Below are 23,127 nucleotides of genomic sequence, written 5' to 3' on the forward strand. Positions count from 1 at the left end.
CTCATAGCGAATGGCGTAATTATAGAAAAACCACAGGAGATATGCTAGCCCATTAAAAGCATTGTATGCAGGATTTGTTATAGCCAGCATCCTGTGTAACGGGATAACGCAAAGCCCAAACATTAGCAGTATACCAACAATTTTCCTGATTTGGAGTGTCAAAATAAAAAATGGCCACATGCCATATCCATCTCTCTTCATTTACTCACATCCCAACAACAGCGTAAGCCTGGGCGGTGACTGGGCCTCCCTGCTGAGCTCTCCCAGAAGACTTGCGAGAGTGCTTTCCTGGCTGATAAACGAAAGTGCCAGTAATTAATCAGCTTAAGGAGAGGAGGAGGATGACGAGATGTAGACTGAGGGCTTGCTGCTTGCCGAGCAGAGGGCCTTCCATTTCCTTGTGATTCATTAAGCGAGGCAGCTCGCACCAGCCATCTGCCAGATACAAGGCAAGCTAAGTCTGGCCTGCTTTGGCCAAGGCTACTCTGTGAAGTGCTACTGGTGTGTGGAACTCTGGCACTGATCCCTACAGTAACGGTGGCTTTAAGGTTACCCAACACAATACCGCAAAACTCTCAGACTGAGGATCTGGATCCTATAGCGGGCTGCGACTAACACAATTACCAGCGTGAGCGAGCGACAGCAGGCAGTTGGCCTCTGGGCAGAATGTGGAGAATAGCTATCGACTGCTTCTGCTCAGAGGGAGTCAGAAGTGTATACAGTCTCTTAGCACTGGGCTTGTGAGATAGCCCATGAAGAAGTAAATGGGAGTATCACTCAAATGCGCTGGGCATTACAACGGAGTGGAAAGGCTAAGAGATTGCTTTTAATCATTTTTCTAGTGACCTTCCATTCCATAGAGCAAGGCAGTGAAGGAAGAATCGACAACAATCCACAGATTCATAATGGGATCTGAAAAAGCTTGAAAACCAGTGCGAGCATCTGCCAATGCACTCAAACTCTGATTACTGTAATTTACCTCATTTTAAAATTAAATTCTCCAAACACATCTGTGGTTACCGAGAATAACTTCATATACAATGACATCTGTGTAGTGTGTTAATCTTTCATTCGACCAGAACGTCGCTTTTAAAGAAGCGCACTGCCATAAAAAAAAAAAGTCCTTTTGTTTCAAAAGGTACAAACAAGGAAAATTATCTGAAGTGAAAATCAGTTCAACGGATACAATAGTGGTCCTTAAGGTCTCGTTATATACTTTAGTGGTGTTCCTTTAGAATTACATTCCTCTTAAGAAAACGTATAAAACACGCAACACCAGTGAATGTACCTTAAACCTCTAGTTTATACCTTAAACCTATCATCCTGTCAAGTAGGGGTCTTCCCTATGAGCCGTCAGGAGTTGGCTTGCGAGCACTGGGATTGACAAACAGGGATTTGGCCGATGTATGTCTGCTGATAATAGCAGGATCGTTATAATGCTACGCTCTATATAAAAGTAAAGCGTTGGAGTTAACTAAAGGTATTCTCATTGCCAATTATGACCTGCCTCAAGCGGCGATTACCTTATACGGCAAAGCCACTAGCGCCTCTATGGAGGCGCCGCAAGTCACAAAGGACCTACCATTTCCAAGGACGGAGACTTGATAACATGATGTAAAATAGCCAGAATTATTTTAAGAATTAAATTGAGGAATAGACATGGCTGGTGAGCTCAGTAAAACAAACAAACAAACAAACAAAAAAACACAGCAACCACCCAGTATCCAGCAAATGTTCTTTTATGTGCTTAATGGAGCGAGGCCACAGAAGCAATATGTTTGTTCGGGGAGCACAAAGCCACCATAATTCTTGAGAAATAAAAGAGTTGTGTTTAGGTGGCATCTTGAGGTGAGGCTCTAAATGTGACTACTGAACTCTGACCCTTCACCGTACACGCTTTCTATTGTTGTGGTTTTTTATTGTCTTGTGCCGGCAGGGTTTGGCTAGGGCTGAGCACATCCGCACGTGAGCTCCCACAATCCCTGTGGGCTGGCAGCTCACACAAAACAGAGCCAACTAGGAGTGACATCCCATATAGCACCCTTTGCCAGCTCCCATGCGGCGGTCTGCTATGTGTGTGTTTTTTTTTTTTTTGTCAGTGTGGATGCATTAACAACATTTGAGCTAGGTGTGAATGACAGTGGAGTGTGAAGGACACCTTAGCAAATCAGAGTTTGTCAGATTGTTCTTGTGAAGCATGCAAAGGTCACGCTAAAGGAAAACCTTGTTTAATTCAACTTCTAAGTCTCGCACTGCGCTTTTATAAAGTATTATATTCATTAGATAATTAGCAGGTCGACATCGATTTCAGTTCAAAGACGGTCTCCACTATAGGGAGAGGGTTCAATCCACTTTTCACATAAAAGACCACGAAGATCTAATGGATTATCTTTGCTCAACAAAGTCGGTGAGAATTCCACATGGGTCTGCTAAACACTCACATGTTATCCAATGTAATGCCAGGAAAGCCCCACACTAAAAACATTATGCAGCATAAGACATCACATGCAACTGATAAAACATAAAATGTGAGTAAAAATAAAAACAACTTCACCAATGACAAATTACAGTGACCAGATTGAGAGCCTATACTATTCACAAAGAGAATATCTTATGTGTCGGGTCACTGACTTTGTCTGTGTTGCATCGGGATAGCCACAGACAGTGCTGAATGCTTGCTTGCTTGCTGGGCCGCCCTGGTGGGGGGAGGGGGGAGGAAGTGGGGGTGGACCAACCTGATGCCAGGCTGCCTGCCTGCTCCCACCCCAAGACAGATGGCAAATGAGCTGGTTAATGGAATGGAAATCACGCAAGATATATTTATCCACTTTACAATCAATCCCCATGTTGCCATATCATCAATAATGTTCCATACGGCGCCAGATACGGTGAGACACAGCGAGAGAAAGCAAAATGACAAAGAACTAAACACACTAAGCAATCATTTATTAGCTCTGTGTACAACCATCTTACAGAATATAGACTTACAAATGAGTAGGCGCCTCCATATTTTCTCCATGCAGCAAAGAAAGTTTAATTGAAGTTCAGTATAAATGAAATAACATGTAACGATAGTCTTGTGTCACATTAACCCCAAAGCGGACATTAATATTTCAGTCACTCAGGCAACTCTATAGTAATATAGAAGTTCATGGTCGTTGTAGAGGGAAGTTAAAGATTCAAGATCAAACTCTTCTAAACTTGTGGGCTTTGTAGGTAGACAAACACTTTTAAGTGGCTCTCGCTGTGAGCTGAGAAAGCTTGACACAGCTGCAACGGTTTTTGTGAATGAGCTCTGTACTCCTGCAGGGCCCATTCTGCCAGCCAGTCAATAAGGCATGTCAATGAACTCTGACAAGGGGAAGTAATAATTCTGTTGATCCAATATTGCATGTCAGTTGAGACTGCATGAATACAGAATACGAAATACTAAATGCAGACTGAAGGAGAACCTAAAATAGCAGATCTTATTTCCTTAAGGGGGACAGTGTTTAAGCGATAGTAGCGGACCATTCTGAAACATGAGGCTTCAATCAAATAAATGACTAGGCTGGAACCCCAACTGATAAGAATATATTAAATCACATGTGCTATTGCTCTAGCTTGATCCGTAGTATGTGTTTCTATCTTTTGTTAGCTGCTGGTTGCTATGGTTTCCCTGCTAGCAACAAGCTAGTGCCATGAAGCCGCATAAACACCATAGCTAGAACAAAATGTATGCTAAACACCCAGTTTGACCACAATTCAGACGTCTCCCTGCACAAATGGGATATCTCGCTCATTTAGATTACAATTCTAATGTATTCACGCTAACATATATTAGAATTATACTAATGGGTGAATACGTGTGTATACTTATATACTGTTTTCATGCAGTGCATCACTACCAGTGTTGAGCTGAAAACAAAGTTCTTCACAATTTCTGCTGTTTACTGGACAGGCTTGAAGTGTTCAACATACCAAAAGACAACACCGAATATCAACAGCGTATCTAGCACTTCAAACCCTCTAGCAGCTTCGAGAATCCCATCAGCCGAAAGTAGGAACAAATATACGGTACTAAAATATGCAGAAGTTCAGAAAATAGGTTTGAAGGTTGGAGTTGGTGGGGTGTCATATCATCCTTTCTCACTCCCATCACTGGTCACATCATTCCCCTTCTCACATGCATGGAGGTAAATGTCTTTTCTTCAACTTCGCATCGTGATAAACGCTTGGCCTCCTGTGGCTAGAGCTCTCCAAATCTTATTACAACGAATGCTTTCTGGCCGTATTGTCACGTCGCTGCTGGTGTGAATACAGAATAATAATAATAACACATCAAACATATCTGACTGAGCATTTCAGGAGAACCCAGCAGAGACCAGTAACGCCATTTTTTTTGCATGCTACAGGAAGGCTCTTTCAGATAAGCAGAGCAGGATATAATGGAATTCCCATGAGACCCTGCTCAGGACACACCCGTGTGATATATGAGATATAGCAAGCGAACGCAGTCATCATACCTTTCCCACAGCAAGAGTCGTCTGGCTTGACTAAAACATAATAAAGGTCAATCGTGAGTAAGTCAAAAGGTACTGTACTTTGCACTGTGGAAATAGTAGGACTGGATGAGACAGTCTTCAGACGTAGATCACTGATCACGCTCACACCACACACACATAGAGAAGGAGATGGGAGCTTAAAGCACCTAAGCGGACCAAAGAAAGCTCGCTTACATAGCATGAAGTCATTAAACATTCAGCTCGCACCCTCAGTTCCTGTGAGATGAAAAAAGATACTGGAAGGACGCATACATTAAGAGTTGGGTGAGTTCCACACCTCCTGGTGTAAAGACAGCTTATCACACGTCCTGCAGACCACTGAGGAAACCCCCCCCCAGGGCCTGGAGGCTGAAGGAGGATGCTTGGCGGGCGGGATCCAGGGCAGAGAGGGAAGAAGTGATTATCCTCCTGCTATCTTCCTCTCCAGTGGTTCAGCAGGAAGGAAGTACAGGGGGTTGTCCTCCACTGTTATGACTGTGCTTGGTTCATACCTCTGCAAACTCAATTTTCTTAAAGGATGCCTTCTGTGTGAAATGGGCAAACTGTGACCCTATGGTGCCAACCTCACCGTACAGGCATGGACATTATGAAGTAAGACATGGTTCAGAGCAAGATATATACTTATGGAATATTTCAAAATAATAACTACGACTCTGAATTCTAAATCTTACCAACATTTCGTTATTTCATTCATCTTCGGTAACTTCTGCATCCTGGTTATGAACGTAGGAAATCCGGAGCCTAGCCCAGGAACACTGGGCACAAGGTGGGGATATATACCCTGGCACCACAGCCATCACAGGGCACATTTCATTAACCTAATCTATTTATCCAATTTCCTTCCATTGTCGGCTGGCACAGCATCCGACATGCTCCCAGATGAATCAAAGTGATATTTGACATGTAAATTTGACATGTGCTGACCAAAGTGTATTATTTTTGCTTGAGCTCTGTTTGCGCCACTCTGTTGGCGTGAGATGAATGAACGCACCACATCATGTGCACTTCAAGCGTGCAGACTGCATCTGGTGTAGTGCTTTACACTTGACTAAACTGACAATGTTAACCGTTGGCACGATTTGCACTTGAATCAAATCAAAGTACCGATCTAGGTTGTATATAACAGCCAAGATGCACACTTTCATTACCCAGACTTCGATAAGCTGCAGTGTGACACAAACCAAACCTTCTAAGAAGGCGTTGTGAGTGTAGACCGCCTAATCTCACACAGTGATTCATAGAGGCGTTTCTTCAATGTGTAAAAAATGAACCCATGTACTATCTTTTCCTCTTTGAAGCATGGTAAAAGTTGGATCGTTAGAAATCTGGACCCTGAAAATGGCTTCCCCTGCCAAAAAAGACTGAGAACCACTGCTCCTCAATCACTCACTGACACACAGACTGTATATTCACAAGCATGTACTGTGGAGGTTGTTTAAACCCCCCTGCCTTCTAGTGAACAAAACAGTGTGGGGGAGTAAATATGCCCTAAACTGATCACACAAAGAATCTGACATGGTGCAGGGTGGCTGTAAAGGAAGTACCAATTTTCTCTTCGTGTGTGGCTGTGCAGCTTGGTAACAGCTCTCGCTGTCATCATGATGCACTTTGTTGCATCCGGTCAGAACGACAACGAAACCCAAAGAGTGGGAGAGTTCAGAGGATCTTTCTTGCCACCTCCGCACATGTCAGCGAGCGTACACATTCTTGATGCCACCAGGAGACATAAGCCTCCATTAACAGACAAGGTCTAGTCTGGCTTAGTGGAGAAGCGAGTGGGAGAGGGCTCCTGCTGAGACAGCTTGAGCAATGTGAAATGTGACTGACTCAACCTCCCTCAGCACCTAAAGAGCAGATGGAAAAGCAAGGCGAGAAAGCTCAAAGGGTTTACAAGACGGCCTGTCGGTGCTACAGTGCTAACTGTTCACCATGCGCCTAACCTGCTGTTGAACCGAGCCATTTAATTTCTGCTGTGCAGAGGAGGAATACGTGCTTGAAATTGAATCACATAAGTGGAAGCAAAAAAAAAAAAAAAAAAAAATGATTATAAATGAAAGCTTGGGGATCCCAGTTAGCGTTACTGAAATAAATCTTTATGGTCCTCATTAGCCGGAATTTATTGTTTCAATGTAATTCACTTAGTCACTGCTAATTCATTTAGGGGCTTGTGAAGTTGCTTATATATACGTTGCTTTCATTACTTGATAAGCTTGTCGGCAATGGGGTCATCAGTCACCATAGAAAACAATTTGCAATCTACATGTTTGTGTTCCCCTGAGAAAAGTGTGTATAAAAATGGCAATATCCAGCTGTTATAAGAATGTCGTTCCCATCAGCAGGAAGTGGCTCCCTGACTCCTACTACCATGCATCCTCCAGACTAGAAGACCACAGCCCACTGATAAATCACATCCCTAAACAATAGGAAACTCTACGTGGTGAAATCTGGTCTGAAGCATTTTGGGTCATAGGTGAGGTGTGAAATGACCCACAGAATAAGGCCTGGCCAGTGGCCACAAAGTGAAGTTTAGCTAGTTAAACTGTTGGACACAATCCCAAGCTTCCTTTTATGCTCTATTTGTGCCTCTTCTTCTTTGTAATCCATGCTAATCTGGACTTCTCCCGCCCCTTCCAAGAGGAATTTTCTTGTGTATCATCCCTTTCATGTTGGCGAGCATGGCTGCAGAGGCTTGGTCGAAGGGAGGGCAAAACCTTCCGAGACATAATCTGTCACAGTCGCAATGTGTCTCATAGTCTTATTACTATAAGAAAACCCAGCACCCTTTCCACTCTGGATACTAGGAGGGGGTTGCTTCAGGGATTTGGTGACATGCGGCTCCACCAATATTAACCATGTGGCCTGCTCCACTATTGGTTGCTTGGAAATGATGTCTGCGCTTAATGGCTGAAAGCTCTGTGCTGAATCTGCTGTTGTGGGGGATGAGTAGCCAAACCCATAATGCAGGATGAGCAATACTGGATGCAAAGCTAGAGTTGACTGGAAACAATGACATTAGCTGTGGTAAATGTTGCATTTCCACTGGGAGTAAAAAGCCTTGTAACAGTCTGTGAAATGCATCAGGCTACCTCTGTACTTGGGTCATTTGGAGCTATGTCTAACAACATCAATGTCATGAGAATGTGATGCAAAGCTTACTTAACGCCCCCTGTTGAAACACACACACACACACACACACACACACACACATCAACTCTTACCCATATTTTCTCACCTTACTCTAATATATCCAAATCTCAAGCCATGTTGTCATTGTGCAAGAAAGCCACACAGATATAACACAGTTCTATTGTCAAAATTCTCAGCTGTGTTACACGGCTAAACACCGGCTGTGATTTCAAAGCAGGAGGAGGTGCTGTAACATGAAGATCAGACAAGCATCACATAGCACACTGGGAGGAGACAAGTCTGGATGTGTTGTCACTCTCTTTGAGTCATGTGCATAGAGGATTTATAAGCAGGTCCTCCTGCCTCAACAAGTTCAGATTTGCACTTCAAAACCTGAACTCTGTGAGAACTAAAGCCTCATAAAGAACATTTAAAAACATGCAGTAGTGCATCCAGGGAGTTATGAAAGACAAGAAAAGAGAGCAAAAGAAAGGTACTGTATGGCATACTCTTTATGTCATACTCTTCCAGGAGAAGCGCTTTTCCATCTCCGTTAGTATGGAGGTCATGCAGTAGGCTTGTTTTTGCAGGGGTGGGGGTGGGGGTGGGGGTGGGGGGGGGGGGGGGATGGTGGAGTTGAAACAGTGTGTCATTCAGTTTAAGGAACCGTGTAAGGAGCGGCTTGTATATACAAAAACAGATTTGGTCTCTCTGCTCTTAGTCTGCTGGGTAAATATGCAGAGGTTAAGAAATGTAATGCATTAACATGAAGCTGATGCAAATGAGATCCTTCAGTGAGAGTGAGTGGCAGATAGTTTTTAGGTCTTTCGACACTTAATTCTTGCACAGGCAAAAGGGAAGAAAATATTTGTTCATTTTTGTCAACAGGCCACGGAGAAGTTTGACTGGTATAAGAAATTAAGGCACTAAGGCCGAATTGTCCTCCCACAACAGTTCATTAAATGTTTTCCCATGCTCCAGCAGGAGGGAAACGAAACGTTTTCTCTCAACCAAAGCTGTAACTAAATTAGAGTTTATTGTCAAATTTGTTCCACGTGCCATCCGTGACATAATTTAATACCTTTTAATAAGCCCTAGCAGGGAGCTAAAGTGATTTTGCATTACATCTGTTTTTAATAGCAAAACTGTTTTACTTTACAGCTTAAGCCCCTGACAAAAAAGAAAAAGGCCATGTTTTATCATTTTACCGCTTAAGAATATCTGAAGGGCGTGCATAAAGGAGTCTACCGCCTTTGTTCCACATATTGTTTATTGTATGCGAGCATAAAATGTAGAATGAAACGATCATTTAATTGCTTTTGCTAAGTCTGGAATACAAGACCTCCACTGCAGTTCATATGTCTGATTCTGCTTGAGAAAAATGAAATGAGTAAATGTTATTTGTGAAACAAACCAAGGAGGAAAAGTCACACAATGAGAACCTTAAGTGAAGCACAGATTCATTACTTTTCTTACACAGACATTCGGAGCCCTGGAGGACTATTAATTGGAGACGGGGCAAGTTCAGAGAAAGCACCGCAGGGTTCCAGGTGACAGCAAACAGAAAAGACTGGCACAAAATTGATGACGAGGTCTCTCCTGGTGGAAACGACTCTGAAGGTCAGCCAAAGCAAGACAAATTTATAGAGACGGACAAGGGGAAAAGTACTCTATCAAGGACAGCGAGATCCTTTCAATCTAGTCTTTTGTCAGAGGTACAAAAGAAGTATTTCAACACTCGCAGTAAAAGCGGCACTACTACAGAATGAAGGAAAGCGCCTTCAGTGCAAATGAACCCATTATTCCGTAAAACAGCAGTCACTAAACAGCTTGCTCTGCTGAAAGGAAACTCTCTTTGTTAATTCTCACCTTTTCCCCATGAGGCTAGCAGGCTTGGCCAGACCCAGATTGCTCTTATTGGGTTGTTTCTTGCGGCGGGTGAGCTTCTTACGTCCAGGGACGATACCAGACACTTCCTCGGTCTTATGTGCTGGGCTGCTGCTACCTTTGCTGTTCAGATCTCGCAGTACGTCGTAATTGATTTTGCTCGAAATCTTCTTCTGTTCCAACATCTTCTCTATTGCCTCTCCTGCGGTGCTGGCCCGAATGGGCTCCCGCCTTTTGGATGTTTTTTTGGGCTGCACAGTCACAAAGAGAGAGAGAATTAGATGAGCCGGAAGGAAGGACGAAGCTCTGTACTGGAAAATACATAAAGAATCAGTACTGATTAGCTGCTCCGCACTGCAGACAATCCCGCGACTTACTGAAACTGCAGCGTCGAGATAAAACATACTACATATTTATTCACAGAAATGAACTGCACACTGCCCCTGTTTGAGCTGGCAGAAAATTATGTCAAATTATGTAAACCCCATAGATATCGGCATATTATATTATCGTATGATCATGAGTGATCTGCAAAGCTGGAGTTTATGTTTCAGAGTGGAGCAAATCCCAGCATGACAGCCCTGACTTCTGTACGTGCTACGTGGACTAGTTTCTCAGCATCTTACTAGAGGTCCAGCGGAGCAGATGCCAACATAAAGAGGTTAGGTTCACACAGCACAGAGAGTGTGGGCTAAAACCAGAGGTGCTGTTTAGTTCAAATGGAAAGTGTGTGTATCCCAGGGACACTGATGTGTTTGAGAACACTAGCGCAGGAGCAGGGCAGCGGCCGGGACCCCAGCTTAGTGCTGTCACAAACGTGATATACTCACCTTCTCCTTATAGATCCCTTGCTCTTTCTCCTTAGCTATCCTCTCTTCTTTTTCTGAGCGGAGCAAAAATAAACAGAACATGTCACTTACCCTATATTCATTTCTTGTTTATAGAACTGCTGTATAAAAGCAATATTGCACTCGCAGTCTTGAGGTTATACTGAATGTCAGCATACGGCGCCCGCCCAGCAGGCTTGGCATCGCTTAATTATGATAAGATATGAAATATGTATATAGAATTGTTAGCAGCCTTAATATAGATGGTTAAAAGAGGGTTATAAAAAGGTCTAATTAATTAGCTACGCTGTCTCAATGAAAATATGAGAGAAATTTAACCTTTAATATAAGCACATTTATTCTAAAGCAAATGAAAAAAAAACCTTTAAAGAATTACATGTATATGTTTTAATAAAACCACACGCGTCACGGTAATTGGCACCGCTGTGTACTTCATGCAACCTCTCTTTGCCAACATAATTGGATTTTCTCCTGGATGAGATCAGAGAATACAAAGGAAAGAACCTGATACAACACAATCTCTCTAGATCCTCTGATGTCCTAGGTCCACTCATTTAGACTCCTTTTCAGCACACATAAGTTTTCCATGGTTTTTAGGTCAGGGGACAGGGATGACCATGTCAAAACCTTGATTCTGGCATTAATAAACCTTTTCTGTGAACAGGATCATGTTTAGGATCACCCTTTCTGTACAACTATCCTTGTTTTTACACCTTGGATGTGTTTTTTTTTTTTTTTTTTCTGACCATAAAACCAAGTTCCGATAGCGTGCTGCAAACAACTCCAGGTGTTTATGGTTTGTTTCTTCTAGCACGTCTTCTTAATAGTCTGTTGGCATGTCTAATTTCAGGCTTGGTGACCCCTAAACGCTACCGTCTTCTGTAAATCTCCAACTATGATCGTTGGAGAAGGTTTTTTTCCTGCCTAACTATCCTTCTCGCTGTGCGTGGGGGCAAAAGAGACTCGCGTCCTACCCACGTCCGTTCATTATCCTGTAGGTCCAGCTGTTTTGAACTTCTTCATTAATCAGTGGATGTGAACATTTTCAGGTATGAAGACATTTTTATAGCCGCTGAATTATCTATGAAGGTCGGCACACTTTTCGGTTCATTTCGTTTGTGTATTCTTTAATTGTCATCACGCTGATGAACGACTAAGAGAATTTGGCTTCTGCGTCGCCTCATGTTTATACGCCAGTGAAACAGGATATCGTGGAGGACCAATTAAGAGTCGCTAAACATTCAGGTGAACTTAAGAAGAATAAAATATAAACGGGAACATGCTTCAGATATGTTTATAAGAATGTCTAGGGGTTTCAATATTTGTGATACGTGTCATTTTGTTAGAAAAGACATTTTTAATGCATTTTCCCCCTATAATGAATTTACTTTAATTAACTATTACAATTTTTTGATTGTATTTGTCTAATACACAGTGATTAGCACTAGGCTTGACAGCCGGTTACAAACAATAGCGGCATAAAATGTTAAATTAATAGTTCAACACTTGTAGTGCATAATATAGAGACTGTGTCTGTTCCCCGAGCTATACAAACACATAGAAAATTTCGGAACGTTTGTTTTAGTAACCCAATTAACATAAAATTAGATCATACTGAATGCACATCCAGCACCTTTAAATCTGAAGCTAGGACTATTAAACATTAGATCTCTTGGGTCTGAGGCTGTTATTGTTAACGAAATCATTACCGATCAGGAATGTAATTTAATGTGTTTAACGGAAGCTTGGATTAAACCAAGCGAGTACATAGCAGTAAATGAAGCCAGTCGTCCGGGATACAGTTAGGTAGATCAGCCTCGTTCAACTGGTAAAGGAGGAGGTGGTCTCATCCATATTCAAAATCTAGGCGTCACACAAAAACCTAGTCATAAATTTAATTCTTTTGAAATTCGTTATACCAGTATCACTTATGTAGCCACAAAAATAAGTCAATTCCTCTAATTATTATTTACAGACCCTCAGGGCCATGTTTTGAATTTCTTAGTGAATTTGCAGACTTTGTCTCAGACCTGGTTGTGTCTGTAGATAAAGCATTAATCGTCTGTGATTTTAATATTCATGTTGATAACCCGGAAGACCCTCTGAGAACAGCGGTTGAGTCCATCTTAGATGCAGTAGGGATTAATCAGAGCGTAATCGGACCTACTCATAATGGTGGTCACACTTTTGACTAACATACGGATTAAATATAGAAAATATTGTAATTTTTCCACAGTCTGAAGTTGTCTCAGACCGTTATCTTATCTCGTTCATAATCTGTTTTGATCATAATAGTTCCACCTCGCCTCGCCTCGCTACCGCGTAAGACGTACTTTTCACGTCAGCTACTGCACCGAGCTTCATAAACAACCTCCCAGAGACATCAATTAGATTTGGATCACCGTCTGATCCGACAGAACTCGATCAGGCGACTGAATGCTTAGAGTCAACACTCCGCTACACGCTAGATAGAGTGGCTCCACTCAAAAGAAAATTAATTAGAGAGAAGCACCCTGGCATAACGATAAAACACGTACCTTAAAACAGACCACTCGACGATTAGAACGTAAATGGCGTCAAACCAAATTGGTGATATTTCAAACAGCATGGAAGGAGAGCATACTGAACTATAGAAAATCTCTTAGTGATGCTAGAAAAGTCTCTCTCTCCACCTTAATAGGAGATAACCAAAACAATTCAAGATTTCTATTCAACACAGTATCAAAAATGAACTAGGAATAAAACTAGGATGCACCGAATGTTCGGCAACTGAAATTATTCGGCCGAAAATAGCAAAAAAAAGGCCGATTAGATTTGATTACTATGATGACGCGAACAAATAGCCTAGCAACCAGAGTGAGACGCGGAGAGATGAGGGGGCGCGCGCGTGCATGAGCTACGTGCACGAGTGCTCAGCGAGCGCATGCTCTTCGGATGTTGACAACCGGGACATTGTTTACTGTGGACACGTGCGTTTGTTTTGTTTCTGTTCTGTCTCCTCCCTGTTTTGTCATTGGTTGTTATTGTTTTCAGCCTCCAGCGCTTAGCGCTGATTATATTCGGGATATATACCGCTCGGGTCCCTGTACACCTCGCGGAGTATTCTGTCACGTCGCGAGACGTAAGGGAGTAGAGTACGGAAGCAGGTAAAGACGTATTTATTCAAGGGCAGGCAGACAAATCCAAATCGTAATCCAAATAACGTAGTCAAGACAGGCAAAGGGCCGGGCGATCGGCAAACAGGCATAAACGGGGCAAAGCAGGAATCAAAGTCGCGGTCACAGAAAACAGGGTCACAACACAAAACAAGAAACATGAAGTAGTACTATGGACTGGGAGCGGAAAAACCAGCGAGAACTAAATAAACTAATCTATAGTTTAAACTAACTAAATCTATCGAGGAGCATAACATTAACAACGTATCTAACTATACTATATCTACTATACTACTCGCGAGGTGTACAGGGGCACGAGCGGTATATATCCCCAATATACTCAGCCATATATAACCGAATAGAACCATTTTTTGCACTCTTCAATGCACTTTGTATGTTTATATATTTCTGTAAAGTTGCTTTGAGACAATGTCTATTGTAAAAAGCGCTATACAAATAAAATTGATCTGAATTGTATAAATAGGCTTCCTGCTACATCTACAGTGATGTAAGAAATTAAACTTAAGCATAACGAAGCATGCTTTGTCTCAGATGTATTCCTATTTGAATACTTGAGGAAGGTAAATATCCTGAAATTTGATTTGAAATTCGCTCTGAGGTACTAGCTCACTTTATCAAATGGGTTTTTAAAACAACAAATCCCTTCACTTCATTAAGCTCTATTTTCATCCCAGACGTTCCGCTTCTCTGGGCTTCACACCTGCTGGGTTGATAGCCATCTGTACTGCGAGAACCAAGTGCGTGGTAATGAGTGCGTTACGCTCATCTCTCTTTTCCCTTACCTTTCTGCTCCCTTAGATACTCCTCATTTTGCTTCATCCACAGCTCCGTCTTAGCCTGCACCTCCTTCTCATTGAGAATGTACTGCACAGGGGAGAGCGGTGTTGATAAGGGGTAAAATGCTACACATCAAGACTGCAAGCTCTCAAACTGTTCTCTAATGAGCTGATTAACCCACAGAGTGTTCAGGCAAGCAGGATTGTGAACATGCATTACAGCACATAGGAGCTAAGAGACATTAAGGATGTTTCATGTAATACTGAATAGATCTCTTTCATCTTTCTTATCTTCAGAAGACGCAAACCTTTTCGATCTCATCCTCTTCTATGCCTTCCAGGTCAAGCTCGCCGTTATCTGACTTGTCCTCTGTAGACACAAAGAAACAAAGGCAGGTATTGATTAACGTCCTAAAGAGACATGCGCTGATTTGTTATCCGACTTCTTTCGCGGTTTTAGAATCAGTATCCCTAACAATCAGTATTTTTTACTGCGGACATTTTTGTCAATCCGAATGAATTCAATCCTACTGCAGATTCTGGAAGGACCGTTTATATGTACCCTAAACGTTGCAATCCGATTCAAATCCCATTCATATTTGTTTTACGTGTGCATTACACATATTCCGAACAAAACTTCTGCACTAGAGCAGAGCGTCTGTCGTCGCATTTCTATGCACTGCGCATGTGTGCAAGGTATTTTGGAATCTGATCGAGTAAATAACCGGATTCAAGCGTTTTCACGGCTCATACCGGATTATTTCAGACCTTCACTAACACTTTCAATCCGACTGAGCTATCAATCCGATTACTAACCGATTATTTGGCTGCATGTAAACGTAGCTAATGATGCAATTCCTCATGAACTCTTATGACCTTACCCGAAAAATAGCAACTTTTTTTCCCTTTCCCCTCATTTTCTCCCCAAGTTGTTCACCTGCCGAGTCACACCCACTAACCAGCTCTCCCCTATCAGACAACTGCTACCTGGGGCGGCCGTGGCTCATGTGGTAGAGCGGGTTGTCCACTAATCTTAGGGTTGGTGGTTCGATTCCCGGCCCACGTGACTCCACGTGCCGAAGTGTCCTTGGGCAAGACACTGAAGGTGCTCCTGATGGCAAGTCTGCTACCGTGTGTGTGTGTGAATGGGTGAATGAGAACCATCGCATTGGATAAAAGCGCTATATAAGTGCAGACCATTTACCATTACCAACCAGGCAGTGTGAAGGCTAACACATGCTTCCTCTGTAACACAGGAAGCCAGCCAACTGCATCTTTACTATGGAATGCCATTTTAATCCAAATGACACAAATATGACAATAATATAAATAATGAGTAAATGCAACAATAAATATATACACGAGTCAACAATTTACATAATACTGAAGTCATTCAGTATTATTATTAGCACTCTGATTTATTATACAATATTATTTCATCATACTCATTCTATCAACAACTGTCGCATTTCACAGTTCGTTATTTAATAACAGCAGGGTTTATTTCATATCAAAAGACTACTTTCATTTTGTTTCATAATGAGAGTTTGCTGTGGTATAAGATTTTAGGACAAAACATTTTAAGACTACTGGAAAATAACCTTCAGGGTGGCTGAAGTTGATTATTTTCCTTTAACGGCACACCCCGGCTTGTTTCATTCCTTACTTTAAACTGTAAACTGCTCTTTCAATTACTACACATGAATAATAGCTTGTTTAGTTTCATCTTTCTTTATTCAATAAAACCTCTGGCTTTGGAATGTACCTCGGGTGAACTGAATTTAGCTAGAGGTTAGCTGACTGTCAGTTTATGTTCAGCGAGCATAAAGAGGATAGAACATGGGCTAACCTTCATCCTTTGAAACAGTAGCGACTTTACCCTTTTGGAAGGCACAAGTGAAAAGTGTCACTGGGCAGATGACAGATGACATTTAATAAATAAATAAATAAATAAATAAAGCAGGCAGCGTCTGTTTATCTGGTCTTCTGGGCAAGCTTTTCCATTAACCCAGCAAATACCCTGGAGCATGATTTAGTGATTATCACCAGGCCACACTAGCAGGGAGATAATTTAGCCTCGTACCTAATTTTTAAATGAAACAGAATCATCCGCCTGCTTGACTGGAGGCCGGGGGGGGGGGGGGGGGGGGGGGGGAGACGACAAAAGGGGGGGAAGTCACAGAATTCCAGTCCTAATTAGACTTCCATTTCATTAAAGAGCAGCGTCACTTATGTGCATCTCTGTCAATAACACATGCCCCTGCCATCTCTGTGCAGTAATTACCCGGAATACGAAGGGAGAAAAAAAGCAATATGAAATGTTATGTTCTATGTAAATAGTATATTCTCCCAATTAAATATATATTTTTTTAATTATCCAAACTGTAAGCTGTATCTATGCTCCATTTACACACTTGGGCCATTAGAAAACGATCCTGTTCTGGAAATTATAGACTAGTGCGACCTATTCAGAGCACACACCTGTCTGTTTCTACACAGTTAGCATTTACAGTGAGGGATGTGTTCATTTCAGTACAAAGGGGGTGAAGAAACACACAATGCCAAACAAGCAACTAAAAATACTGACTCTCAAAATTAGGGATGCACTGATCCTATTATTTACCGTGCTTAAAGGTGCAGCTGAAAAACGTTGCCTTTATTTAATGCATCTGAACGACCAGAATGTACTCATTTAGCCCATTTTAGATTACCAATAGAACGTTTATATTGAATCAATTGAGGAAACCGAAACTCGATGATCCCTGTACGATCACGTCGAATCGCGTAGCCCTAATCGGACGTTGATCGGACAGCGAGCCAGCATCTATGAAACACCGACGGTATGTAATTAAATCGGTGCACCTGTACTTAACATACAGCGGTGCATTTACACCTACAGATGAATCATAGTGAATCATTTTGCTACCTGCACGCGGAATAAGAAAACAATTCCTATAAATATATCTCTAGCTGAAGTCTAAATACAGATACAGAGCTAAACTCCAATGCAAAATCATCCGTTCGGGATAGCACGGCGCATTAAGTTTCGGCAGGCGAGTCTTATGTGACAGAATAAGCTCCTTCCCTGATAATTAAGAGCGGCGAGAGGAGCAAGAAGGGGTCGACCTGCGATATTGCTGTGAATTAGACGAGCCTTTGCAGATCAGGATCTCCGCAGATGTTCATTATCGAAACTGAGTGGTGCTTTCACTATGACCGACACCACACACACACACACACACACAAGAACTCAAAAAGAACAGCTAGAAGAAAGCAGCCACTCCAAAGAAGAACTCATTTTACATGTGGGATGAGAAAGGAAATTGGGTCACAGTCTGTCAGACAGCTTACATTCCCTTTCTTGCCTGTGTGGCGTCAGAGACATTTCCGATTCAGAGACGCAAAAAAAAATAAAAGCTTCCAAAAGCCTGCCGTTGGTCCGTGATAGCAAGCGCACGATGAAAATCTTACAATTATAATAAAACAGCCTGGAACTGCCACTATCATGAATAGCTCACTGGAAATCCAACAGTGTTAGCTGAAGGTCCTGCTCTTGTGCTTGTCCAAAGCTATCAGTCAATGCAGATCCATTCCACACCATACTGACTACATGCATTTCCACTTTTGGAACATGATCAGCACTGTGCAATGTTATCAGTCGCTACAGCTTCTCTGACACAGTACAAAGAGTCATTATCAGATGCTGCTAGAGCCTCTAAAGGTCAAGGGTGAAGGAATGATTATTGTAATCATATTTTAACAAACAAGATGCTCACTGACCTGTGATGATTCAGGTGATCATTTTGACCTTATTATTCAAACCAGGACAATAAACCCATTACACCGGTGGACAAACTGGTGGTTATCAGTTAACAACCAGAAACTTAGGCTATCAGTTAACAACCAGAAACAATCCGTATGGATGTTTGTATAAAGAGGTTTTCGTTTGGTTTCACTTAGTTTGCTTCACGCTGATGTAACATATGTTTAAGCTGTAACTAAAGCGCACACTACTCGCTCCGAATCCCACCGCCTGCTGCACTATACACATCAGTGCCGACGTGCAATTAAGTTTGACAGTAGAAATCTTTTCACAGGGATTAATTAGCATGCATGGATGACATATGGTCTTTTCAGAATCAGGAACCTGTGGATTCACTGAAGAACCCGAGCATAATTTTTGCTTCAAAGTCGTCTTCAAACTCTCCAGCTATAAGGAACCTCCTGCTTAAACATGACAACAAAAAGTGACTCCAGTAATATCTTTGATGTGAAATGTGAGGACAGAACACGACACCTCATAGGTGGAACTTTGCTCAGTGACTGATGGCGCAAACACGATGTGCTAAGTGCTATGCAAACATAATGTGCTAACTTTGTTAGAAGAAGATAATGTGCATATGCTTGGTATATGTTATTAAATCACTAGCTATATGTTATTAAATTATTGGGTATGGTGACTTAGCATGTTAGCATGTTTGCCTCGTACCTCCAGGGTCGGGGGTTCGATTCCCGCCTCCGCCCTGTGTGCACAGAGTTTGCATGTTCTCCCCGTGCTTTGGGGGTTTCCTACAAGACATACGTTGTAGGCTAATTGGCGTCTGTAAACTGTCCGTAGTGTATGAATGGGTGTGTGTGATCGTGCCCTGCGATGGATTGGCACTCTGTCCAGGGTGTCCCTCGCCTCGTACCCTGCATACATATCCCAGTTCCCTGGGATAGGCTCCAGGTTCCCAGCGACCATGTGTCGGATAAGCGATATGGAAAATGGATGGATGGATGTTATTAAATTAGATTAGCTACCACTTTTAAGCCTAGTCAGTTTCTAGGCAATGAAAAAAAAAAAAAACGGCACTGGGCAGCACATTGGAGCTTTTACGTTCCCAGTTAGGCTAGCTAATTCCTTCCATTCCTTACTAACACGTCCAATTTTCTTTGTAGGTAAGCAAATTTCTCATATATTTTAATAAGATCTCTTTGACAAGCTGTCAGTGGCAACCTCACCCAAGCATGGCCTGGCGCATGCACACTGGAGTACGCGATGGGGCTTGCAGTGGCTGTCACATATCAAACTCAGCGGAGCAAATCACGGCAGCTCCGTACAGCAAGTGCACAGCCACAGATGTTTGAATAAAGGGGGGGAAAAAAAAGCAGCATGGTGCGATTAGGCTTCTTTTCTGCAGCGGATTAGAGTTAACCGGGGTTACCACGTAGCTCTCCATACATAGGGACCTGAAGGTCACGCACAAGCTGAGCAACCCGGTGGAGCGAGAGCAACCTGGAGAAATGCAGGCATCATCATAACAAGCAGTGGGGAAGGCTGGGTTCAGCTCAGAACCATGTAATTTCTTATTTGAGATGTTTTTGTATCGCATGTAATACAGAGTGGCACAAGAAGAGCCAGAAAACTGCTACTCGTAGCCGTAGGATATCTTTAAATATGCATGCATGACAAGACACAGAAGCTGAAGCCTGAACGCTGGGAATGGAGCATGTTTTATAGAGACTCTAACATTCCTGTGAACTTGAGTTAACATAATTCAAATTGCATAATGAGTCGTGTGAATCATTAGGCAAATAAATAGATAGGTTTGATGCGAAATGCCACGGAGATGAACTAGCACTGAAAGTACGCTAAAGTCATTTAGGGTAATCGCTGATGATGATACATAGAAATTAGCCTACTCAGATAGACACTATTTATAAACAGCGATGGAGTGGTATAAATACAGGAAAAGTCTCAGACTCAAATCAACACGGATCACGTTGTCTATAGTTAAAGAAAAGGCGTTGGTTTGGGACTCTCTGCTCATACACGTTCATACCTGCACAAGGAAAGTGTCAATGCAATATGGCAGTACAACCTCCCAAACCTCTTTATAACCTCGCCGCTTGTTCCCACTGTTTGTGCTGCAGAGCCAATGGGGTATATGAGATTAAATACGTGTAAATGTCACGGCTCAGCTACTGTACTGCGTACTGTTTATCAGAATCCATCCTCTGAGAAAAAGCCAATGCTGGCACACATACTCAGAAAACACACATGCACACACACTCTACTCCTATGAATAAGAGGAACTATTAGCACACACACTGCCTTTTTTTTTTTTTTTTTTTTTTTTTACAACACTTCTCCACTCTAGCAGAAAACTGCCGGCTAACACATTTTAATATCTGTCAGTTATTCTAGCGCATGTCTGGCACCATTGGCTACTCAAACAGGCCAATTTGACGCATCGCTGTGGGTGCATATTCTGCCCGGCCCTACAAGAGAGTTAAATATGCACGATGAGAGATATTATGGAAATTATGAATACTGGTGAGATTTTATACCTTCTTATTTCATTGATGCAACTGATTCAGCCATACCGGGAACATGCTTTTAAACAAAGCAGCACCTTTCTGACATAGTATGCTAGATAGAAGCTACATGTGGATACGTCAGATTCCTGGTATTTTGGGATCAGAAGGAAAAAAAAAAAAAGAGCTATTCTCCCAGAATCCCTCAGCATATTTTCATCTTGTCAATCATTTCAATCTACCTCTGCCAGAAAGGTTAAGAACTGCGGAGGACTATGGAGGGTTTGGCTCTTTTTTTTTCCTTAAAAAAAAAAAAAAAATCCTCATGCTGAATGTCATCCACTGAACGTTTACCGAGCCTAGCTGTCATCTGCAGTGACACGTTCCCTCTTCCTTCTCTTTCTGCCTCTTCCTTTACTTCAGGCCATGGGTCCATCATTCTAAATCATGCACAGCTGCCAGCGCTCATGGCAGCCATTAAACAGGTTTGGGTTTTGTTTTGTTTTTTGCCCACAATGGCATGGGTGGAGGTAGCACAGGCTTTTGGCAACAGAGAGTGTCCACCCAGGGAGGTGAGACAGGGTGGGAGGGAGCACAGGCTCTCTCAGCAGAAGAAAGAAACTGCACAGCGTTACTACTTGCGAAAACTGTCAGATGCAAGCGCTTCAGCGTCTGAGAGAGAGCTGCAGCTACAATTCCCATACGGAAACAATAGACCGACGCTGGAATAATAATGTAAAATCGATGCGAATGCCGAAATGACTCTAGCAGCTTGGTTGCTTCTGGTAAATGCTGATCTGATGAACAGATAATGCACTTTGAATGCGTTCTGCGGTCTAAAATGTGTTCGAGGATTACCGTCTTTACACACTCTCGATATCCAAATGGCCTCGGATTTCAATTATTTGTCAGGAGTTTGATATTCATGCCAGAGTTTTTTCTTTAAAGGATCATTTCTCTCTCTATCAGTCTCAGTCTGTGCTGCCTTTTAAACGGCAGGGTTCAATCGAGGTTCATGGAACCGTGGAATAGAAGGCTTACCTAGTCAATTCTTACTGGGGTTTTGGACACATTCATGCATGACGATGCCTCATTTAGACCCATTATACATCATCTCATTCATATGCCAAAGAGCGTCTGGTGTTGAACTACATACAACCCTTTTCTGGGCTAAAAGTGGCCTGACAGTCAGAAATAGAGCTGCTTTAAATAGACACTGATGAGAAGAAGGGAAGGAGGCTGTGGGACTAAAAGTGCTTTCTTTCCTTGCTGTGCCTGTGACGAAGGGTGTGAAAGACAGAGAGAGAGAGAGAGAGAGAGAGAGAGAGAGTGGGATGCCACACACTGCTGCTTGGTCTGTCACTCTCTCACTCTCTTGCTCCCCCTCTTTCAAAAATGCACACATTCTTAAACGCTCCCTTTCCCAATCCTCAGCTCACACTTTCTCCCCCTGTGTCTCTCTAACACTTTCACTTTCTCCCGTCTCAACAATGTGGCAGTCTCTATTTCCTGACATTTTTTTTTTTTTTTTTTTTACAATCCTTATCCACACTTTGCAGGTAAACCCTCTTTTCCCCATCTCTTCATGATAATCCACACAAATCATTATGCAAGTGTCTGCAAGAGCTGAGATTTTGCAGTCTGCTGCGCATTTTGTTATTATTGTTGCGAGGAGGTGGATTCGTTCCTGTGGAGGAGATGGCAATAAAGCTGTGTTTGGCTGCGAGACTCTAAGAGGCTTTTGCTACTGCAGAGTCATCGGCCTCCCCTGCACAAAAGGACGGAGATGATGGAGAATAATATTGGCTCACAGCCACTCAGTGAAAAGCCCATAAACTCCCTTGTCACCGCTATCAGCAGTTAGTTCCAGTCTGTATCGCAGCTGTGCACCTTCATCACGGCTCTCCTGGCTGCCCCGGGGACGACTCTGCTGCTGCAGCTAGCCCCGATCGGCAAAAAAGTCAGTAACAAAACCCAGGTCAATGACAGGGCAAAGATGAGGGTCGAAGGGCAAAAGGGAATGGCGTGAAATCAAACAGCCAGCAGGTGCTGAATGCTGAGTCCAACACAGAAACGCTTGGCTAAGCAGACTGGATAGGACTTTGTGGTGTTAGTAAAGAGAGCATTAATAAATGATGGATATATCAACACTTCAGAAGCCTCTTACCAAACATCACATCAGTCAGAGGCACATTACCTCAAGGTTAATGTTCTTTGAGTGGCTCATGCTTTTAATTACAATCCTAACTAAGTCAAGATCAATTTCATTGACGTTTTGTGTATCAATACTAGCTAATGTGTTGTACCTATTAGTGTACTGAAAACATATGATAATTAAATACTACTCGTTTATGTATTGATTTCCTCTTGTCTAATCACACCCGATGCCCACGAGACCATCATTACTGCAAAGCAAAAGACCTGTATGATGTGTTAAACCTTTACGCCTCCAGCACCATGCACTTATCCT

The 23,127-nt window shown here is 42.5% G+C and overlaps 1 protein-coding gene across 1 annotated transcript in view; it reads right to left on the reverse strand.

Annotated features, from left to right (window-relative positions):
• brf1b (BRF1 RNA polymerase III transcription initiation factor subunit b) overlaps window positions 1-23,127 on the reverse strand; it is a 69,674-nt gene that overhangs the window by 6,564 nt on the left and 39,983 nt on the right. The window contains exons 13-16 of the mRNA XM_053675674.1: window positions 14,666-14,727; window positions 14,364-14,445; window positions 10,388-10,440; window positions 9,540-9,808 (exon numbers count right to left, since the gene is read on the reverse strand). Coding sequence (XP_053531649.1) covers window positions 9,540-9,808; window positions 10,388-10,440; window positions 14,364-14,445; window positions 14,666-14,727 — 466 coding nt within the window. The remainder of the gene's footprint in view (window positions 1-9,539; window positions 9,809-10,387; window positions 10,441-14,363; window positions 14,446-14,665; window positions 14,728-23,127) is intronic.

Source organism: Ictalurus punctatus, chromosome 25, assembly GCF_001660625.3.
Source record: "Ictalurus punctatus breed USDA103 chromosome 25, Coco_2.0, whole genome shotgun sequence".
NCBI classification, from domain to species: Eukaryota; Metazoa; Chordata; class Actinopteri; order Siluriformes; family Ictaluridae; genus Ictalurus; species Ictalurus punctatus.